This window comes from Chrysochloris asiatica, unplaced genomic scaffold (assembly GCF_000296735.1).
Source record: "Chrysochloris asiatica unplaced genomic scaffold, ChrAsi1.0 scaffold00025, whole genome shotgun sequence".
NCBI classification, from domain to species: domain Eukaryota; kingdom Metazoa; phylum Chordata; class Mammalia; order Afrosoricida; family Chrysochloridae; genus Chrysochloris; species Chrysochloris asiatica.
In genome coordinates, this window is record NW_006408543.1 from 10,527,566 (window position 1) to 10,546,946 (window position 19,381).

Sequence of the window (19,381 nt, forward strand, 5' to 3'; positions counted from 1 at the left end):
GGAAAGGGGGCATGGGGCAGGGGGCGCTGTGGACTGCCCACTCATAGTCACGCTCCAACCACCCTGGGGCCGGCTCTCTTGGTGTCTTGAGGTAACACACACAGGCCTACCTTTGGGCTCAATGAGGACCGCAGGTAGATGAGCTGTGAATACCTCTGCCTGGGAGCGCACCAACTCAGGGAGCAGCCATTCCCCACCCACCCCCCTCAAGAACCCACCCTTCATGACCCCTCATGGAGCCCTGCCTGCCACCCTCTACTTAGTCCTCCCAGAGAAGTGGCCGCCCATGGCCTCAGCTTTGCCTGACAACCCCAGATCCAACACAGCGCCCCTGTCAGCCTGATCTGTCTTCCCTCTCAGCTGCCAGGTCACCAGGACGCACTCCAGGACCCGAGGTGAGGGCCGTGGCACCTCTCAGCATCCCCAGGACCTGTCCTGATGCCTGGGGAGGCCAGCCGACAGCCAGGACAGTGTCCATGCCTCACGACAACCAGACCCATGACACTGACAAGAGTGGACAAGTTCCCCACGGAACCAACTAGAGGAGGTGCAGCATGGCCCAGGCGCCAGCAGTGGCATGGTGTGTGTGTTTCTGACTGTGGTGTGGTGTGTGTGTTTCTGACCCTGGTGTGGTGTGTGTCCCTGCTGGGCTGCAGTGTGGCTTGTATGTGCCCGCCGGGCTGGGATGTAGCATTAACACTCACTTGGCCCTGGCATGGTGTGATCTCTCTCAGCTGTCCATGGCGTGCATGCTCCTGCCTGGCTGTGGTGTGTACATTTGTTTTCTCTTCAGGATTCCAACCAAGAGGAAAACCTGAAAGTTGTTCCCTAATGTGTTTGCTGTGCTGACACAAACTATTCAAAGACTTGCTCTCTCAATTCCTCACTGACACTGAATGACCCTAACGTAGGGTTTCTAAGAGTGAATCCGCAGGAGTGAATAGACTTCTCTTTCTCCCTCAGCATGACCAGTGGTTTTGAACTAGCAACCTTGCAGTTTTCAGCCCAACGCCTTTCCCACAGCACCACCAGAACGCCTTCTCTCTCAATGAAGCGATCAGAAATCATCAGACGTTTCAGAATACTGTAGCTGGGTGCCGCCCTAATTTAATAATGAGCAGAGTGTCAGCAAGAGCCAGGCTTTGATCTATTATTAGACTTCAGTTCTTCTGTTTCCATTCCAGCCTACAAAGTGACCCCAAATCTGCGACAGAGACTGAGAGGACAGGGCTGTCCATTGAAGTCGGTGGTCTATGGGAACCCCCCCAACACGGATACATGCACCGAGGGTGGCCGCCAGAAAAAGATGAGGCTTTCTGCTCCCGTGAAAACTGAGAGCTTCAGAAACCCCGTACAGCATGGCTATGAGTTGGAACCAACTCCACAGCACCTAACAACAACACAGAATCTTTTATCCACAGTTCCAGAATCCACGCAAACTCTGAGCTTTTTTTTGGAACTCATGTCTTGACAGGGCCTGATGTGAACTGTGGATGAGCAAGAGGCCAGTGGTCTTGGTTCCTGGTGACAGTACTGTGTCACATGCCCCCGTGGAGGACACTGCTGTATTCACAGAGGGGACTGTGGGCCTGCATCTTGTCTCAGAGCCATTTGGAAGCTGGGAATAAGGCTGAGCAAAAGGGAGGGGCCCCTGGGTAGTGCAAGTGGAAAGGTTGGAAGTTCGAATCCACCCAGAAGGTGCCCACAAGAAAGGCCTGGTGATCTACTGCTTAACAACCCACCACCAAAAACCCTGCGCAGCAGTTCTGCTCGGACACACTTGGGACTGCCACAGAGAATCGGCAGCACCTGTCTTTAAGCAAAAGGGAGAAGGGGATTCTTAACCAGGGGGATGGGTATGCTTGTCAGGATGTTTTCGGTGGGTCCCAAGTGTCCCGGCGGCTGGAGAAGAGGCGGGAACACGTTCCTCCTGCCAGGTCTCTGTGTGCTGGGTCCCCGTCTTATGACATATATGACTGTACTTGTGATTGTCTGTTTGTGTACGCCCTATTTATAACATGTACTACATATGACGTTCAAATGTGTCTTTAAGTTTATATGTAATGCTTCCAACCCCTAATGAGAAAGAAAGATGCTGATCATAAAAATAATAATGAGAACTAAAATTAAACAAAAAAAGAGGCCTTCAACTCGCGTCAGAACCTACTTAGGGCCGTGTCTAGGATGGAAGGAAGCCCACCGTGAGTCGGGGACCCCCTGTATTGGTGTCAGTGATCGGTAGAGGCCTCCGATGACCGGCGGTAGTGTTTTGTTAGAGCCAAGTATAAGAGATACAAGAGTGCTGACATTTTCCAGTAAAGAGGAGAGAGAGGCACGTGTGCTGGTGTGTTCTGGCAGATGGCATGGGAGACTCGGTGAAGGCTTCTGGCCACGTCCTAGTGTTTTCCGTGAGTGACTCCGCAGTGGGTGAATGGCTACCCGGGTTGAATGAGGGACAGTGATGTGGCCTTGAGTTGAACGTAGACTTTCCAGCTTGTCGTCCCCAGGCAGAGGGCTCTGGGTGCCATCTGCCCTGAGTGCCCGCTGTGCTCTGGGCCACCAAGGAGGCTGGGCCCACGAGAGAAGTGTGGAGCAGGCTTTGAGCCCCATTTCTACTGTTCTGTGTCCCCGGGTAGGAGGATCAGGAGAGAGGGAATGAAAGGCTGGCTGGAGAGGGTCACTGTAACCCCCCCAAAAAGAAAGCTGCCTGCCCCTGTCCAGCTTCCCAAGACCCTTCCCTTCAAGTGGCAGGACAACACTGCTAAGTGACAGGTAGATCCCAGTCTCGATTCCTTAAGAAACTTGCCAACCAGCGGCAGAAGGGGGACCTCGGAATTGTGTCCAGCAGCGGTTATGTTTTGCTTGGTTTGTGTATTGTTTTGTTGTTAATGTGTGTTTATTTTGTCTAGTCATTGAAATTAGGAGAGTTCACATAAAAATATTTCCCACTCTACACTCCTGCCAATGGGGTCAGATGGGGTCACCGCTAGGGTCACTCTGTCGTCAGACCCCCCATAATCTGCAGATGGGGTCAGTGCCCATCCACACTTTGGGGTCACCCTGCTGTCTGACCCTTCCACATTCTGCCAATGGGGTCAAACTGGGCTCCACCCACACCATGAGTTTCACCCAGCCGTGGGACCCCCGCACTCTGGCACCTGGCAATCTCGAAGAGCACACAGCCGGCGCTCCACACATCCATCTTGTAAGTGTAGTAGCCGTCGGTGAGCAGACACTCAGGAGCCCGGTACCAGCGCGTGGAAATGTACTCTGTGTACGGATGCTTGGAGTAGACGCTTCGGCAAGACCCAAAGTCCCCGAGCTTCAGGACATTCTGCTGTGGGGTGGGCAGAGACAGTAACACTCACACACAGTTCTGCCCCAAAGGAAACATGACAAAGAGCTAAAGCAGCTTCGGGGGGAGCAGAGCATGCATTCGGGGGAAAGGGGTCTGCATAGATGCTGGCTGATTGTTGACTTCCGAATGTCTACGGGTTGGAAAGGAGTCCTGCTGGAGTGTGTGCTACACACTGGCACACTGGAAATGGCCTGTCTTCACAGGAATAGACGGCCTCACCTGTGTCCCTCCTCAGAGCGGCCATTTCCGCTGTCCTACAAGGAAGCTCTGGTAGCGTAGTGGTTATGTACTGGGCTGCGAACCTTAAGGCCAGCAGTTCAAATCTACCAGCCGCTCCGTGGGAGAAAGATGAGGCATTCTGCTCCCATAAAGATTTACAGCCTCAGAAACCGTACACAGGGTCCCTATGGGTCGGAACCGACTCAACGGCACTTAACAACAACACAGGGTCACTAGGAGTCAGAATGGACTACATGGTGGAGGGAGTGGTTTGGGTTTAGTTTTATAGGTTTGGAACTTACATGTCCTGGTGGTGCAGTGGGTAAGTACGTGGCTGCTAACCAAAAGGTCGGTGGTTCAAACCCACCAGCGGCTCTGTGGGAACTCTATGGGGAAGTTCTACCCTGTCTTTTAAAGTCCCTATGAGTTGGGATTGAGTCACCAGCAGTGGATTTATTTTCTAGTGTAGTGTTTTGTTTTTGTTTTATAGGTATGAAGAGTGTGTCAGTCACGGCGTCATCTACAAATGAATGACCACAGTCATAGCCTGTTCTGTCACCCTCGGACTCCCCTTCAGTGGGGGCTCTGCTCTGGGCTCGGGGCCCCACAGATCTGAGACTGTCCTGACAGTAAGTCAGACCCGGGGCAGGGAAACAGGTGTCAGCTTAGTCTCCTGTTTTCTCCACCCCTCGCATTTCCAGACAAGAAAATGAAGACTATATGTGAACAGACCTGTTAAAATACCTTATGACCCTCTCAATGGAGCCTGGGGTGGCACTGTGGGTTAATGCGCTGGACTGCAAAGTCAGTTGGAACTGCAAGGTCGGTGGTTCTAGCTCACCAGCCACTCCTTGGAAACCCTATACAAGTTCGCTCTGGGTCAGAACTGACTTGATGGCACTTCACAACAACAACAACAACAACAACCGTCCCAATGATCCATGTCCAGTGCATGGAAATAGACGCAGTAAGAACAGTCGATAAAAGCACAATGCTGTTCATCGCAGCACTATTCACAACAGCAAAAAGATGGGAGACACTCTCAGAGTCCAACAACAGAAGAATGGACCAACAAACCTTGGTACATACACCCAGTGGAATATTAGACAACGTTGAAGAGTAACGATGAATCTGTGAAACATCTCAAAACTTGGAAGAACTTGGAGGACATTATACTGAGTTAAATTAGTCAATGAAAAAAGGGCAAATATTATATGAGACCATTATTGCAAAAGCTTAAGAAAAGGTTTCCAGACTAAAAGAAACAATATTTGATGGGTGGGAGGGAGGGAAGAAGAATTCATTGGCTGGAAGGTAGACACATGTTAGCTCGAGTGACGGGAGGGCAGTATGCCAGAAGGGGGAGGGTGGCAGAAAAATGTTGAAGTTAGGTGAGACACAGGGAGGTAAGCAGGGGATAAAGGGGTTAGAGGAAAATAATGATACATCTTCAAGGTGGAAGAAGAAGATGTATCATTATTTACCTCTAACCCCTCTGTCCCCTGCTTACCTCCCTGTGTCTCACCTAACTTCATCATACACAACCCTGGAACAACAGTGTTCTGTGCAGAGATAGATACATGGATTGAGACACAGGCTGAATGGGTAAGGGGGAAGAGTGGGATGTATAAGTTCATATATAAGAGCTTGAAAAAGAAAAAAGAAACATTCTCTGATGGTTGCCAGGGGTGGGAGGGAAGGGAGAGTTGGTCACTGGCTACATGTTAACTCAGGTGTTGGGGAGGGAGGGTGGCAGAAGACTGAGGAAGACAGAAGACAGGGAGGTATACAAGGGCTAGAGAGGATGGAGGTAAACAGTGCTAGCTACACAACCTTGAACAATGCAACACTGTTCTGCGGGTAGATACGTGGACAGAGAGTCATGCTGAATGGGTATGAGAGGAAGAGTGGAATGTGTGCATATTTGTGTGTGTGTGTGTGTGTGTGTGTGTGTATCCCACAGATATACAAGAGTTTGAAAGAGGATTTTGGTACATGAGTATTTATCTTTTCTGCAAACAAAACTATGAATGTGGTGGAGCATGTTGTTGTTGTTGTTAAGTGCCGTCGAGTCGCTTCAGACCCATAGCGACCCTGTACAGGGTTTCCGAGGGTGTAAATCTTTACGGGAGTAGAAAGCCTCATCTTTCTCCCGCGGAGCAGCTGGTAGTTTCGAACCGCTGACCTTAAGGTTCGCAGCCCGATTCGTAACCACTACGCTACCAGAGCTCCATGGTGGAGCATACAACGGGAAAAATGATGAACACTTCTTAGATATTATCAAATACCTTAAGGCAATGAGTGACTGGGCCTGGGAGCTCAGGACCATAGTCTCAGGGGACACCATGGTCAACTGGTATAACACAGTCCACAAACACAGTGGTCTACAAGCCTACTTTGGTGAGGAGTGACTTGGATATTAAAAGCTCATGAGCAGCCGTCTAAGGTGCAGCGATTGGTCCTTCCAGGTGTGGAAGAAAGAAGAGTGATGAGAACTGAAGACACCTGGAATCAATTAGTCCAATGGCTTAATGGAACACGTGACCATCAGTGTCCGTGACCCAGCTACCACTACCAACAGCTCTGAAAGAGATCACATTAGAAGGTTCCAGATAGCGCAGCAGAATATATGGAACAAAACCCAAAATTATTTTTTTTTAAAAAAGACCAGGCTTACTGGTCAGAAAGAGACTGGAAGAACCGGAGACCACGGCCCTCGACCACCATTCAGGTCTGGAGAGGAACTCACCCGCGTAGGCCAACGTTTAGCCAGGTAGCAGAGAGGTATCGAGGAGGAGCAACAACACCAATAAGGAATGCTTACTATGAATGAAGGAATAGTTAATCATTCCAAATCCAAGGAGCAGCATGCACCTAAGGACAAAGGTGAGAAGGGCTGGAAAAGGGGGGTAGAATGGAGATGGGAGCCCCAAGGGGAAGCGGGGTGACTGTTGTTTCAGGGAGGAGTTTGCAATCATCGAGATGAAACCAAGTCTATGATTTATTGAATGTAAAGCTGATGATCTTGTCTGTAAACTTTCACTCAATTCACAATAAAAAGTTTTAAAAAGAGTAGTTAATTAAAGGCTGGGATGACGCTCTACACTTGTTGTTGTTACTATGTACCACTGAGTGGACTCGGCTCACAGTGACCCTGCAGGACACAGCAGAGCTGCCCCGTGGGGGTTTCTAGGCTGTATTCTTTATTCATAGCCAATTACCAGGCCGTCCACCCAAGGAGCTAATGGGTGGGTTCGAACTTCTGAACTTGCAGCCAGCAACCAAGCACTTAACCACTGTGCCACCAGGGCTCCTTAGTCTCAAGTTAAGTCTGTTCTAGTGTTTACCCCTTGAAGGAGCTCTGGTAGCGTGGTGGTTACAAATCGGGCTACGAACCTCAAGGTCAGCAGTTCGAAACTGCCAGCTGTTCCACGGGAGAAAGATGAGGCTTTCTAAAGCTCACGTAAAGATTTACAGCCTTGGAAACCCTGTACAGGGTCACTATGGGTCAGAATTGACTCCACAGCACATAACAACAACATTTACCCCTTCAGTCCAGTACAACCACCCATGAAGGGGTAGAATGCTGAGGACGTAGGCATGACCAGACTGTAAACATCAGTGTTGGGCCTGAAGCCAGTTGACCTCTTTACAGCAAAGCCGGACCTCTCCGGCCCTACCTGGTCTTCCAACTGCACTGCATTCGAATGACGTGAATTGTAAATTCTCAAGTCTAAATGTGTAAAGCCTTACACCACGCTTCCTCAATACTCAAAAATCACCATGTCCAATTCTCTACAATTTAAAAACTTCAGACTTTCACTTCCCACCAAGATGGCATAACTGGGAGCAGATTCTCCCTCCCCCGAGAAAAGGCAGAATCCAGGAAGCGATGGTTTCACACACAGGACACCAGACTATGAAGTACTGGCTCCCAAGATACACCTGTGATGCCCCGAGCTTCCTGCCTCCAGGGACCATCCAGCTGTAGGCAGTGGGGGGAGGGAAAGAGGGGGGTGTTCATAGAGGCGGTGGATGTGGAAACAGACGGGGGAAGGGAGAGACCAGTGATGTATACCACAATGCTGGAAGATACACTGTCCCCACCAGCCAGGTGGAAAAACCACAATGCAGGGGGCAGTGGGTAAAGTGTCCCTGGGGGGTGCAAACATTGAACGCGCTTGACTGCTAACCTAAAAGTTGGAGGCTCGAGTCCACTCAGAGGTACTTCAGAAGAAAGACCTGGTGTTACCTAAAACCAGCTTTGATAGGCCCCTAACCCCTTTCTACTCTGACACGGGGGTGGGGGTGGGGGGCATCATGAGGCAAAGTCGACACAATGGCAACTGATTGAGTCTGGGGTAGAGCTCTCTGGAGAGTCTTGCTTCCCACAGCTGTCGAGCCGACTCTGACTGCCAGCCACCCCCCAGGACAGAGGAGAACTGCCCGGTGGATTCCCAAAGCTGCACATCGTCAGGGCAGCCATCTTCTCCCAAGAAGCATATAGTTGGTGCATTCGAACCTCTCACTTTTCAGTTAGCCGTGCTTAACCGCTGCGCCACCAGGGCACCTTTAGATGGTGTCTAAGGAGCTCTGGTAGCGTAGTGGTTACAAATCAGGCTGTGAACCGCAAGGTCAGCAGTTCAAAACTACCAGCTGTTCTGCAGGAGAAAGATGAGACTTTCTGCTCCCATCAAGATTTATAGCCTCAGAAACCCTGTACAGGGTCGCTATGAGTTGGAACCGACTCCATGGCACACAACAACCACCACCAAGAATAAAAGATATTCATCAGCCAACAAGGGAAACTTCAATATCTGGTATCCCATCAAAAGCATCATTAAAATTGGAAAGAAAAACTATCTGCTTAGTATTCTATTGTTGTGCCGACTCACAGCGACCCGGGATAGGGTTTCTAAGAAGCTGCTGGTAGGTTTGAACTGTGACTGCAATTGTCATTAGCTGTTCAGTGCTGATCCTGTAGTGCCACATATATCTGGTGAAAATATCTTCCAAAAATGAAGGTGAAATCAGTATGTTTTCAGATACCTAAAACAGAACGTATTAGCAGCAGCCCTGTGCTATAACAAATATTAAAGGCACCTCTTCAGGCAGAAAAAACAACAAAAGGACAGCTGAGAAATATGAAACTATCCAACACAATGAAGAGAAGCGGAAATGTTTCCCACATAAGGAAGGAAATAAGTAATATTTTTTTCTTATTATTGAAATCTGTTTAAAAGACAACAGAGTGCTTAAGGAAAAATATCAACAATGCAGTGTGAGGTACGACATTTGTAAAAGTAAAATGCCTAAGAGTGTGCAAAGGCTGGGCGTATACAACCATCAGATTATTACTTCTGATTTAGGAGACGTGGGGCCATGTCACGTGAGGGCGATGGAGAAGGAGACTACAAATCAAAACCCAAACCCAGCGTCACTGAGGTAATTGTGACTCATAGGGACCCTGTAAAGGGCCCCTGAGAATGCAAATCTTTACGGGGGCAGCCTCATCTTCCTCCTGCAGAGCGGCTGTGGATTTGAACTGCCAACCTTGAGGTTAGCAGTCCCAAGTAAGACCCCCAGTACTTCCAGCGCTCCTATAAATCAAAAAAGCAACTCCGTAACAACAGAGGTATGCTAATAAGCTAACAAGGGAAATAAAATGGAATGACTGTTTAAAGCTGATACAAAAGAAGACATACTCGGAAGCAAAATGAAAAAACAAACATTACTCAGCAAGGAAAAGGAATGAACTACTTACTTATGTGTGCATGCGCACTGGTGGGTCTGAAAATAATTATGCTGACTGAAAGCAGCTAAATATTCAAGAACACATACTGTACAGCTCTGTTTATAGGACAGTTTGGAAAAAGCCAATGAATTCTGTGAAGACAGAACTGCAACAGGTCTGTCACTCCCTGGGTGTGGGGTAGGGAGAGGAATTACTGAGACAGGAGAGAACCTGGGGAGTGGGTGATGATGGAGTCATAGGTATGTTTTGTGAGTCAAAAGCTATGACATTTTATTCTTTAAATATGCACCACTTAAGTGGCTTTGGGATGGGCCAGACTGGAGCTTCCTGCCTCTACTAACGCTTTAAAATGTACAATGTATAGCGGATCATTTGAAGGGTGTTGATTTGGGATAGTGTTGTGAAAAGGGGGCCTAAGATTATTTTCTTCTACATGTAGGTGAGGGCTTCACAAAGTTCACGGAACAATGGAATTAGAAGAGAATGGAATTTTCCCATGAACTTTTGAAGCCTCCTCATATACAGTCATGCATAGATGATATTTTAAAAGTTACCTTTTCCAACTGACTGCAAGGGTTGAAAAATGTAAAGGTGGATGTTTTATAGCAAGGAGAGAGGGAGAAGGGCTGTGTACTGACGACGGGGGGGAGGGGGGGGGCGGAGACAGGTTTGTAGGGTATACCCTTCGGTTGGTTGATTGGAACCATGGCAATGAAACAATATACAATAGAATGAATGTAAAGCTAATGTTCTCCCATGCAAACTATCACAAAATTCACAATAAAGCATTAAAAAAAAAAGTACCTTTTCCAAACTGGGGGGACAAACAAAACTATAGCAATCATGGTATCATCTGGAATTGAAATTATGTTTCCTCAGAAAGCTATATTTATTTCTAGCTTGGCATCAATTTTTCACGTAAAAGTTCTTACCTTTATTAATATATTTTCTGGTTTGACATCTCTGTGAAATATTCCATTTCTGCATTCAATATAAAAGGAAGAATAGAACTCATTGTCCCTCCTTGATTCAAATTCTTTCATGCTACATTTTTAAATGGATGCTAACAGACTTCATCAGTTGGTGACCGGCCCAATCAGCAAGACTGTACCTGTGCATGTGATCAAGGGATTTGCACAGCTGGTACATGTAGCACATGACTCTCTTTTCTGCCAATGGGTATCTTCTCCCTGTGCAACCAAGCAAATAGGTAACTAAGGTTATAGGCGATATATACTGGAAATCAGAAAGAGGTAATACATTTTTATCTAATATTGTGTGGAAATACAGCTCCCTCCGTAACAATCAGATGTTGTTTTAGGAAAGATGAGGTATACCTACAAAACGTATAAGAATCACATAGTGTGTGCACTTTAAATGGACTTTATTTTTGACAGCCGTTTGCAGAGTAAGTGTGTGGAAAGTCCAGAAAGTTCCCATGTAACATCCCCCTTTACACAGAGTTTCCTCTGTTAACTTAACGATTTGCATGCAGGTGATGCGGCAGCTTATACTGATGTCTGATTTTAACGGAAGTCCACAGTCTACATGATGTCTCCTCTTTGTGTTGTCTTATGGGTTTTGGCTCACAACTGGACCAATAAACAACTTCATAACAAACGGAGAAAAGGCTGAAGCTGTTAAGGATTTCATTTTACTTGGAGCCATAATCACTGCCCACAGAAGCTTCCGTCAGGAAACCAAATGTACTGCATTGGAACAAAATTTGCTGCAAAAGATCTCTTTAACATAATAAAAAGCAAAAGTGTCACTTTGAAGACCAAAAGTGCATCTGACTCATGTCACGGTACTTTCGATCGCCTCATATACATGCAAGCATCCCTGGTAGCACTGTGGGCTAAGTGGTGGGTGGCTAACTGCAAGGTCAACGGTTCAAACCTACCAGCTGTTCTATGGAAGAAAAATGAATCCGTCTGCTCCTGTAAAGAAGTACAGTATCAGAAACCCTCCTGTCTAGGTCACTGTGAGTTGGAAATGACATGATGCTAGTGGGTTTTGAGTTTGGGTACATACACGTGAAAGCAGGAAAATGAATAAGGAAGACCAAAGAAGAATCAATGCATTTGAATCATGGTATTGGCAAAGGCATTCAATATGTTGTGGGGAAAACACAGCAGATGCTCCCTGGAAGCACAGCAAGAAAGCAAGGTTGCTAAGTCTTCGTCTGATGTACTTTGGACATGTTATCAGAAAGGAACAGTCACTTCACTGGAGATGGGGTTTCCTCTAGGGCTTACCATCTACATGTTAATGCATCAGAATCAGTTTCAAATGTATACTAACCTACAACGTGATGTAGAAATGTTACTTGGTAGCTCTATCCCCTCCCCCTCTTACTGTGATAGTAATGTTGGACGCATGACATCTATACATGTTATAAACCCAACAGTGATGGTGATGTGCCTGGAGTGACTCACAGCGGCCCTGCATAGGGTTTCCGAGGCTGTAAATCTTTACAGGCACAGAAAGCCTCCTCTTTCTCCCACAGAAGGACTGGTAGTGTCGAACTGCTGACCTTGAGATGAGCACACTCAACAGTACATAGTTACAATTACTTGATATAATTGTGTCTTTTAAAGAAGCTGAGGGAAGAAAGGAAGTATTTTATTCTTGCTCTTGCGTGCCATGGAGTTGATTCCAACTCATAGTGACCGTGTGTATAGGGTTTTCCAGGACACTTGGTGAGTTTGAACTGCCAACTTTTCAGTTACTGATCCAGTGCTTATCCTACAGAGCCATACCAGTGTTCAGTATATTTACAGATTTGTTGTATTAGCCTATTTATTTACCATTTCTGGTTCTCTTCATTTGTTACTATGGATTTGGGCTACCATTTGGAGTGACTTTCTTAGCCCAATGCAGATCTGAATGGCTCTCTTTGTATTTTTCCTACTTAGTTTGTTGAGCTTCTTGGACTTCCATTTGCTGTTGTTAAAAGTGCCATCGAGTCCATTCCAACCCTGTGTCGGGTTTCCGGGTTATTGCAGTCTAGTGCATTATCCTACAGCATCACACTGTAGATACATGTTTGTCAGGAAACCTCGGAAGTTTACAGCCATTATTTTCTCAAACACATTCCCTGCTTCTTTCTCTCCTCTCTCTCATCCTGAAGCTGCCATTATACAAACAAGGAAGCTTCTAGAAGCTTGTGGAAAAATCCTTTTTATTTTTTTAATTCCTTTTCCCATGTTTTTGAAGCCCCCTTAAATGTGGTGTCCCACATTTCTCAGAAGCTTTGTTCATTTTCCTTCCTTTTTCTGTCCTCCATAGTATCTGTCAATCTCTCTCCAAGTGTGCTAATTTATTCTCCTGCCAGTTCAGAAATGCTGCTGAGCCTCTCTAGTGAATTGTTCATTTCAATGATTGTCCTTTACAACTCCTGAATTCCCATGCAGTTCTGTTTTTATCATTTATAACTCTTCATTGATATTGTTTGATGCAGCACTACCATCAGACCTCCTTTTATTCCTTTAATATGCTTTTCTTTCAGTTCTTTGAACATTTTTATATGACTACTTTGAAGTCTTTATTTGCTAAATCTGGCATCCAGTCATTCTCAAAGCACTTCCTGTTGCCTGCTTTCCTCCCAGTATGTCTAGCATCATACTTTCCTGTTTCTTTGCATACCTTGTAATTATTTTGTTGGAAACTGGACATTTTCAGCATATACTGTAGCAACTCCAGGTTCTGGTCTCAGAGCACCCAGGAGGCTATTGCTATTTGCTTGATTTGTGAATGGCTGGATTGCTTCATGAAGTCTATTTCCTACCTCCCACTCCATACTCTGAAGCCATTGATGCTGCTCCTCAGTGTGGGGGAAAAAATGATTATAATCCTGTTTATTGTATTCAGGTAACTTATTTTTTTTTTGTCTACTCCCTGAAGTGAGGAAACTTTATGATTTCTTTCTTTTTCTTTGACTACTTCCCCAAGAAAGCAGAAACTTTACAGTCTTTCTTTTTTCCTTTCCTGAAATAGGAATGAACGCCTTAGAAATCTGAACTAGCGGTCAAAGCCCTAGCCAATGGGGTGAGACACAGCCTTGAGACTCGTGTCAGGGATTAAAAACCCGAGTGGACTGCCCACTCGGTGTGCTCACTGGCCTGTTCCTGTTTGTACGGCTTACGTGCACGCACCCTCTTGCAGGAGTAAATTTTGCTTTACCAAGGTAATTCAGTCCCACGGAGTGTCTTTTATGCGACATCGCAATTCATTTCTAACATCAGGGAACACGGTCATTCTGGGATGGCAGTGATCTGTCTGTCTCCTTCCCTGACCACACCCAGCTCTTACAGTCCACTCATGGCCAACTAGCTACTGGGCTGTTTGTAACAATGCCCTAGGACATGAATTGCTCCCCAAACCCATCTGATCAAATCTGGACTCCAGTGAGGGTAGGACTGATTCCTGAGGTCAGTGTTTGAGGCCTCTTTCATCATTTCTCTCCAGCAAAGTAGCTGGCCTGCAGTTTAACCTAATTTCTAATTAATTAATCTGTTTATTCCCAATTGCATTTCAATACAGCCTCTACTATTTTTGATACTAATGTTAATTGTTGCAAATGAAGTCAGTTCCTTTGAAAAGAGCTTCTGAGCTTTTTTGTTCTACCACCTGCTTTTTCTTCCAGGCGGCATCTCTGAGCCTCTGCGCAAGTGCTGGGATGATGGTGCTTTTCTCTGGATGATACCTCTGTTTTAAGGGCAGAGTATTCAAGTGCTTTATGGAGGAAGGATCGCAGATGCCTCAGATCGCCTCAGTTTACCTCTCCCAGCATGGAACGCTGTCACAAAAGCCAGGGTAAAAGTAGCCAGAGGCCTCGGGGCAGGGTGAAAGAAGGGAGTTCACCTCCAGGCTGTGCTCAACCACGACAGTTTTTGCATCAGGGAGGCGGGGGTGGGATGAGAAATGCTGACATCCTGCCCCTCCCGAGAAGACAGCTCTCTGCCTGGGAACTGCCAGAACTGTGTTCTTGGTTGTGCCAGTCTGGAATGGAGTCATCATCTTAATGAGTTGGCGAGGGACAGAAAGTCTTGGTTCAAATGCCACAGGCTTCCTTTTCTTACTGTTATGTAAGAAAAAAATACACTGATGCTCGAAGGCCCTGTACCTGTTAATTTGGCCTTATTTAGAAATGCAGTTGCTGCTGATGCAATTGCTCAACTGAGGCCATACTGGAGTGGCGTTAGGTGTCTCATCCAGTCTGACTGCTTTGCTTATAAGATAAGAGACATCTCAGGAGAGACTCACAGAGGAAAGATGGTCACACCAAGTCAAAGGCGGAGACTGGAGTGACAGTGCCCCCAGTTGCAGAGTGCCTGGGACCACTGGAAGCCAGAAGAAAGGCATGTAACAGACTTTGCCTCAGTCTTCCAGAAAGAACTAACCTCGCTGGCCCCTCTCTAGTCTCCAGGACCGTGAGAGACCGTTATCTGTTGTTTTTAACCCCTTGTTGGTGGTGTTAAGTGCCATCGAGTCGGTTCCGGCCCATAGCGATCCTGTATAGGGTTTCCAAGGAGCATCTGGTGAGCTTGAACTGCTGATCTTGCAGTTTAAACAGCTTTGCAGTCTGGAGTATTAACCCACAGCACCACACCAGGAGTCCTTTTAGCCCCCTAGTGTGTGGTTATTTTACAGCAAATCTAGGAAGCTAATACACTGTTGTTTTGCTGAGTTTCCTTTTTTTAACCTAACCCTTTAGTTGATTTTCTTTAAATAAACATTTCTCCGTTTGCTCTGTGCCCACAGACTGAAAGTAGTTGTTTCCTCCGTTTCACTAGGGAGTGGGACTGTGGAACATCTCACATTGTTACGATGGACAGGGCACTCCTTTGGTTTATCTCTACAAAAGACATGAACCCTTTGTATACCAAGAAATGCATCTTATCAGGCTCCTTGCTTACCTCTGCCATACCTGGCTCTCTGCTGTGCGTTAAGTTGGTAACTCCATAAAGACTGCGTGATCATCCCTTATTTCATTATTGTCTCATTAGAATTTAACTGGTAGCGTAGTGGTTACAAATCAGGCTGCGAACCCGCAAGGTCAGCAGTTCGAAACTACCAGCCGCTCCACGGGAGAAAGATGAGGCGTTCTGCTCCCGTAAAGATTTACAGCCTCGGAAACCCTGTGCAGGGTCGCTATGAGTCGGAACCGACTCCACGGCACATAACAACAACAACAAATAAGTACTGGAGTGGTAACTACAAGGCCGGCAGTTCAAACCCACCATCTGCTCTTGGAAACCCTATACAGGGGCACTATGAGTTGGAACTGACTCCACAGCACACAACAACACACAATATTCTAGTAATGTAAGAGACTGGTAGTTTAAGTCACATGACTTGTTCTTCTAGTAGCCAAAGGTTCAGTGACTGACTCAGCTTTCCTACAGACAGTATCAGCATCAACACAAGCAAATAACTACGACATGACTGTGAATTGGTGCTGGGTCCGGGAAGAGAGGCCCAGCAAAGCCAGAGCCATGTGCATGGTTCCGGTTTCAGAGGCAGACTTGATTTCCAGTTCTGGCTTTCTCATGTATTATCACATGGGGATAATCATGGAATATACCTGATAAGGTGGTTGTGAGAACAAAATTTGATAATTCATAGAAAATGCTAACTACAGGCAGCTGGAGTCCTGGTGTGGCGCTGCCAGATAATGCACTGGACCGCAAGGTCCGTTTGACTGCAACATTGGTGGTTCAAACCCCCCAGCTGCTCCTTGGAAACCCGATTCAGGGTTGCTATGAGTCAGAATCGACTCAACAGCATGTAACAACAACAACAGGCAGTTAGAATTCAAGAAATGTTAGCAATCAGTTCTACAACAGATTTCTTTTCACATGTTAACTCTGAAAGCAGGATGCATAATGCAATATTCAGTATCTTACAATCACTTGCAGCTGTGTTTTCTGTATTTCTACGTTTCTAGGATGCTCCTTACCCTGGACAGCATCTGAAGAGCATAGTGCCTGCCCTTTATGGCACTCAGTAGTTAGGGATGGACGGGTCAGTGCAGAATGAGCACCCATCAATCTGTACCAGACTTTGTCCTACCATCTCTCAGTAGACAGGCACTGAAAGAAATGGATTCAATTGCTCCAATGCCACTACTTCTGGTAATGAAAAATTTTTATTTCTAAACAGAGCTTCTTCAAATGTCTAAACACACTGCCACTTGCTGGAAATTCTCCCTCCCCGCCCCCTTGAGTTTTCAGATATCTCACTTTAGGAAACAAAATTAAGAATTCTACTAGGCACTTAATACCAATCAATGTCACGTATCTTATGCCGACAGAACCATTACTAAACAAAGAAAATGATGCTGTAGACCCTTTGAAGAGCCAAACGTTTGCTTGCTGGTAAAAAGAATCTTGCAAATGACAATAATCAAGTGTGACAGTTGTTTCACTTGGGTTGTATTTGATGCCGTACTCTGAAACTGTCAGATACACACACAGAGGGTCAGAAGGAAGACTCGGCATCAGACATTATTATGCATTTGAAAATGGAATCACAGGGTTCCATCTTGCTGTTGTTAAGTGCCATCAAGCCGGTCCTGACCCACAGCAACCCTGTACTGGGTTTCCAAGGAGCGGCTGGTGAGTTTGAACTGCCGACCTTGTGGTACAAACTAACTTTGCAGTCCAGTGCATTAACCCACAGCATCACACCAGGATTCCAATCACAGGGCTGTTGTTGTTAAGTGCTGTTGAGTAGGTTCCAACTCATAGCAACCCTGTATAGGGTTTCCAAGGAGCAGCTGGTGAGCTTGAACCACCAACCACAGCGCCACACCCAGACCCCAGTATATAATACTACAAATGGACTCAGATGCTGCTGTTGGGCTGTGGGGATGGCATTGGACCAGGTAGAGTAGGAACCGATTTCATGACACCTAGCAACACCAATAAAGAGCACAGCCTCCAGTATGGATTACATCTCAGTGTAAAGAAAACAAAAATCCTCACCACTGGACCAATAAACAACATTCTTATCAATGGAGAAAAGATTGAAGTTGTCAAGGACTTCATTCTTCTTGGATCAACTATCAACACTCATGGAAGCAGCAGTCAAGAAATCAAACAACGTATTGCATTAGGCAAATCTGCTGCACAAGACCTTTTTAAAGTATTAAAGAGCAAAGATGTCAGCTTGAGGACTAAGGTGTGCCTGACCCAAGCCATGGTGTTTTCAATAACCTCATATGATGCTAAAGCTGGACAGTGAATAAGGAAGACCATAGAAGAATTGATGCCTTTGAGTTATGGTGTTGGAGGAGAATATTGAAAGTGCCATGGGCTGCCCATAGAACCAACAGATCTGTTTTGGAAGAACTGCAGCCAGAGTGCTCCTTGGAGGCCAAGGTGGCCAAACTCATCTCTCTTACTTGAGACATATTGTCAGGAGGGACCAGTCGCTGGAGGATATCATGATTGGTAAGGTGGAGGGTCAGAGAAAAAGAGGAAGATCCCCAGAGAGATGGATTGGCCAAGTGGCAGCATCGATAGACTCAAGCGTAGCAACAATAGTGAGGTTGGCCCAGGATCGGGCAGTATTTCGTTCTGCTGTGCATGGGGTCACTATGAGTTGGCACCAACTCGATGGCACCTAACAACAACAACAAAGCAACAACAATAATATTAGGATAAGATGGTTAATAGGTGAGAGTTCTGGCTGAATGAAGTTTTTATTCTTTAAACATAACGTCCTTTTCTACTGTAGCCATTTGAAACAAGTATCTTTTAAAAGCACACACTGCCCTTAGAAATCAGTCAGGGCTGGGCCATGTGGCTGGACCTTCTCCGATATGTCCTACAGGCTGCCAGGAGGCTGGCCGCTGTCAGTTCAGACTGTTCTCATCTGTTTGTTATCTTTTCAAAATAGTTTCTGTCGCATCCCTACCTGTCCCTTTCTGCATAGGTGGCATTGCCAAGGTCTAGAAATCCCTCCTAACTAGCGGCTGTGTGTTTCAAAGGTTTCCAACCAAGAAACAAAACAGCTAGGTTTGTTAGAACAAGGTTAAACAGATTGCTGAGTAAGCCTACCTGTAAATAAAACACACCGGGATTGCATCACATAAGAAACACCTCGTAGTCCCAGGTAGAAGGCAATCAATCACCTGTTTTCCCAAGTGAGAAGGTCCAAAAGTTTTTGACCAACTTCTATGCACCAAATTTAATGGATGGAGAAACACTTGTCTACTTAGAATCTTTATGTTGTTAGTAGTTTAAAATTGCATAAAATATGAGTATATTAATTTTGAAATAGAGTATTTCCCCCACTTCAGAAAGACAATTTTCTTTGAGTTTTTCATATTCATCGGAACAACAGCCTCTTCTGGGTCACATAATAACTTCCTGATGGAACAGATTTCCAGGAACATCATTTTCCAGTCTGAGCAGATTGTTTGGGATAATGTGGCAGTGACGAGATCAGGGAGGGTGACTAATTTCCTTGGTCCGGTAGGTTCACTGTGGTCTGTACACTGTGACACTCTCAGTTTTGCTTTCCAGAGGGCTTCACAAGGCTCCTCTGCCCTGATGGCTAACACTTACAGCCCTTAGGTCAGCCCCCAGGGACATTCACTAAATGTGAGTCAAGTGTCTGCCTCCCCTTTTCCTGTGTCCACAGGTTACCCTGCACTCCGTCAAAAGGAGTCACGACAAGGCTGTTTCAGGCCGACACGCTTTATTGATATAAGGACATGAAGGAGCACCCTGCAATGTGAGAGACTTTACAAAGATTCCACTATACGGGATGGTTTGAAGGGAAACCCTGCCTTTAAGGCACTGACCAGAAAGGTAAGCCACAGCAGACCCTGGAAGAGAAGCGGTCCTCTGGGTGAGACAGGCCTGGGTGCAAAGTCCACTCCAGGGGGTCTGTGGTGAGGGAGGCCTGAGCTATGGACATTCCACAATGGCAGCCAATCATGAGCAGCCTCAGTCCCACCCTCAATCCCTCACACTCAAGGCTGCTCTCTGTGCCACTCTCAGCCTTATCCCCAAAGCCACCCTCAGCACCGCCTC

General features: G+C 46.3%; 1 protein-coding gene across 1 annotated transcript in view; it reads right to left on the bottom strand.

Moving 5' to 3' along the window:
- MOK (MOK protein kinase) overlaps positions 1–19,381 on the bottom strand; it is a 53,299-nt gene that overhangs the window by 2,460 nt on the left and 31,458 nt on the right. Inside the window, exons 5-7 of the mRNA XM_006839612.1 lie at positions 10,444–10,522; positions 10,265–10,313; positions 3,159–3,337 (exon numbers count right to left, since the gene is read on the bottom strand). Of these exons, the coding sequence (XP_006839675.1) occupies positions 3,159–3,337; positions 10,265–10,313; positions 10,444–10,522 (307 nt within the window). The remainder of the gene's footprint in view (positions 1–3,158; positions 3,338–10,264; positions 10,314–10,443; positions 10,523–19,381) is intronic.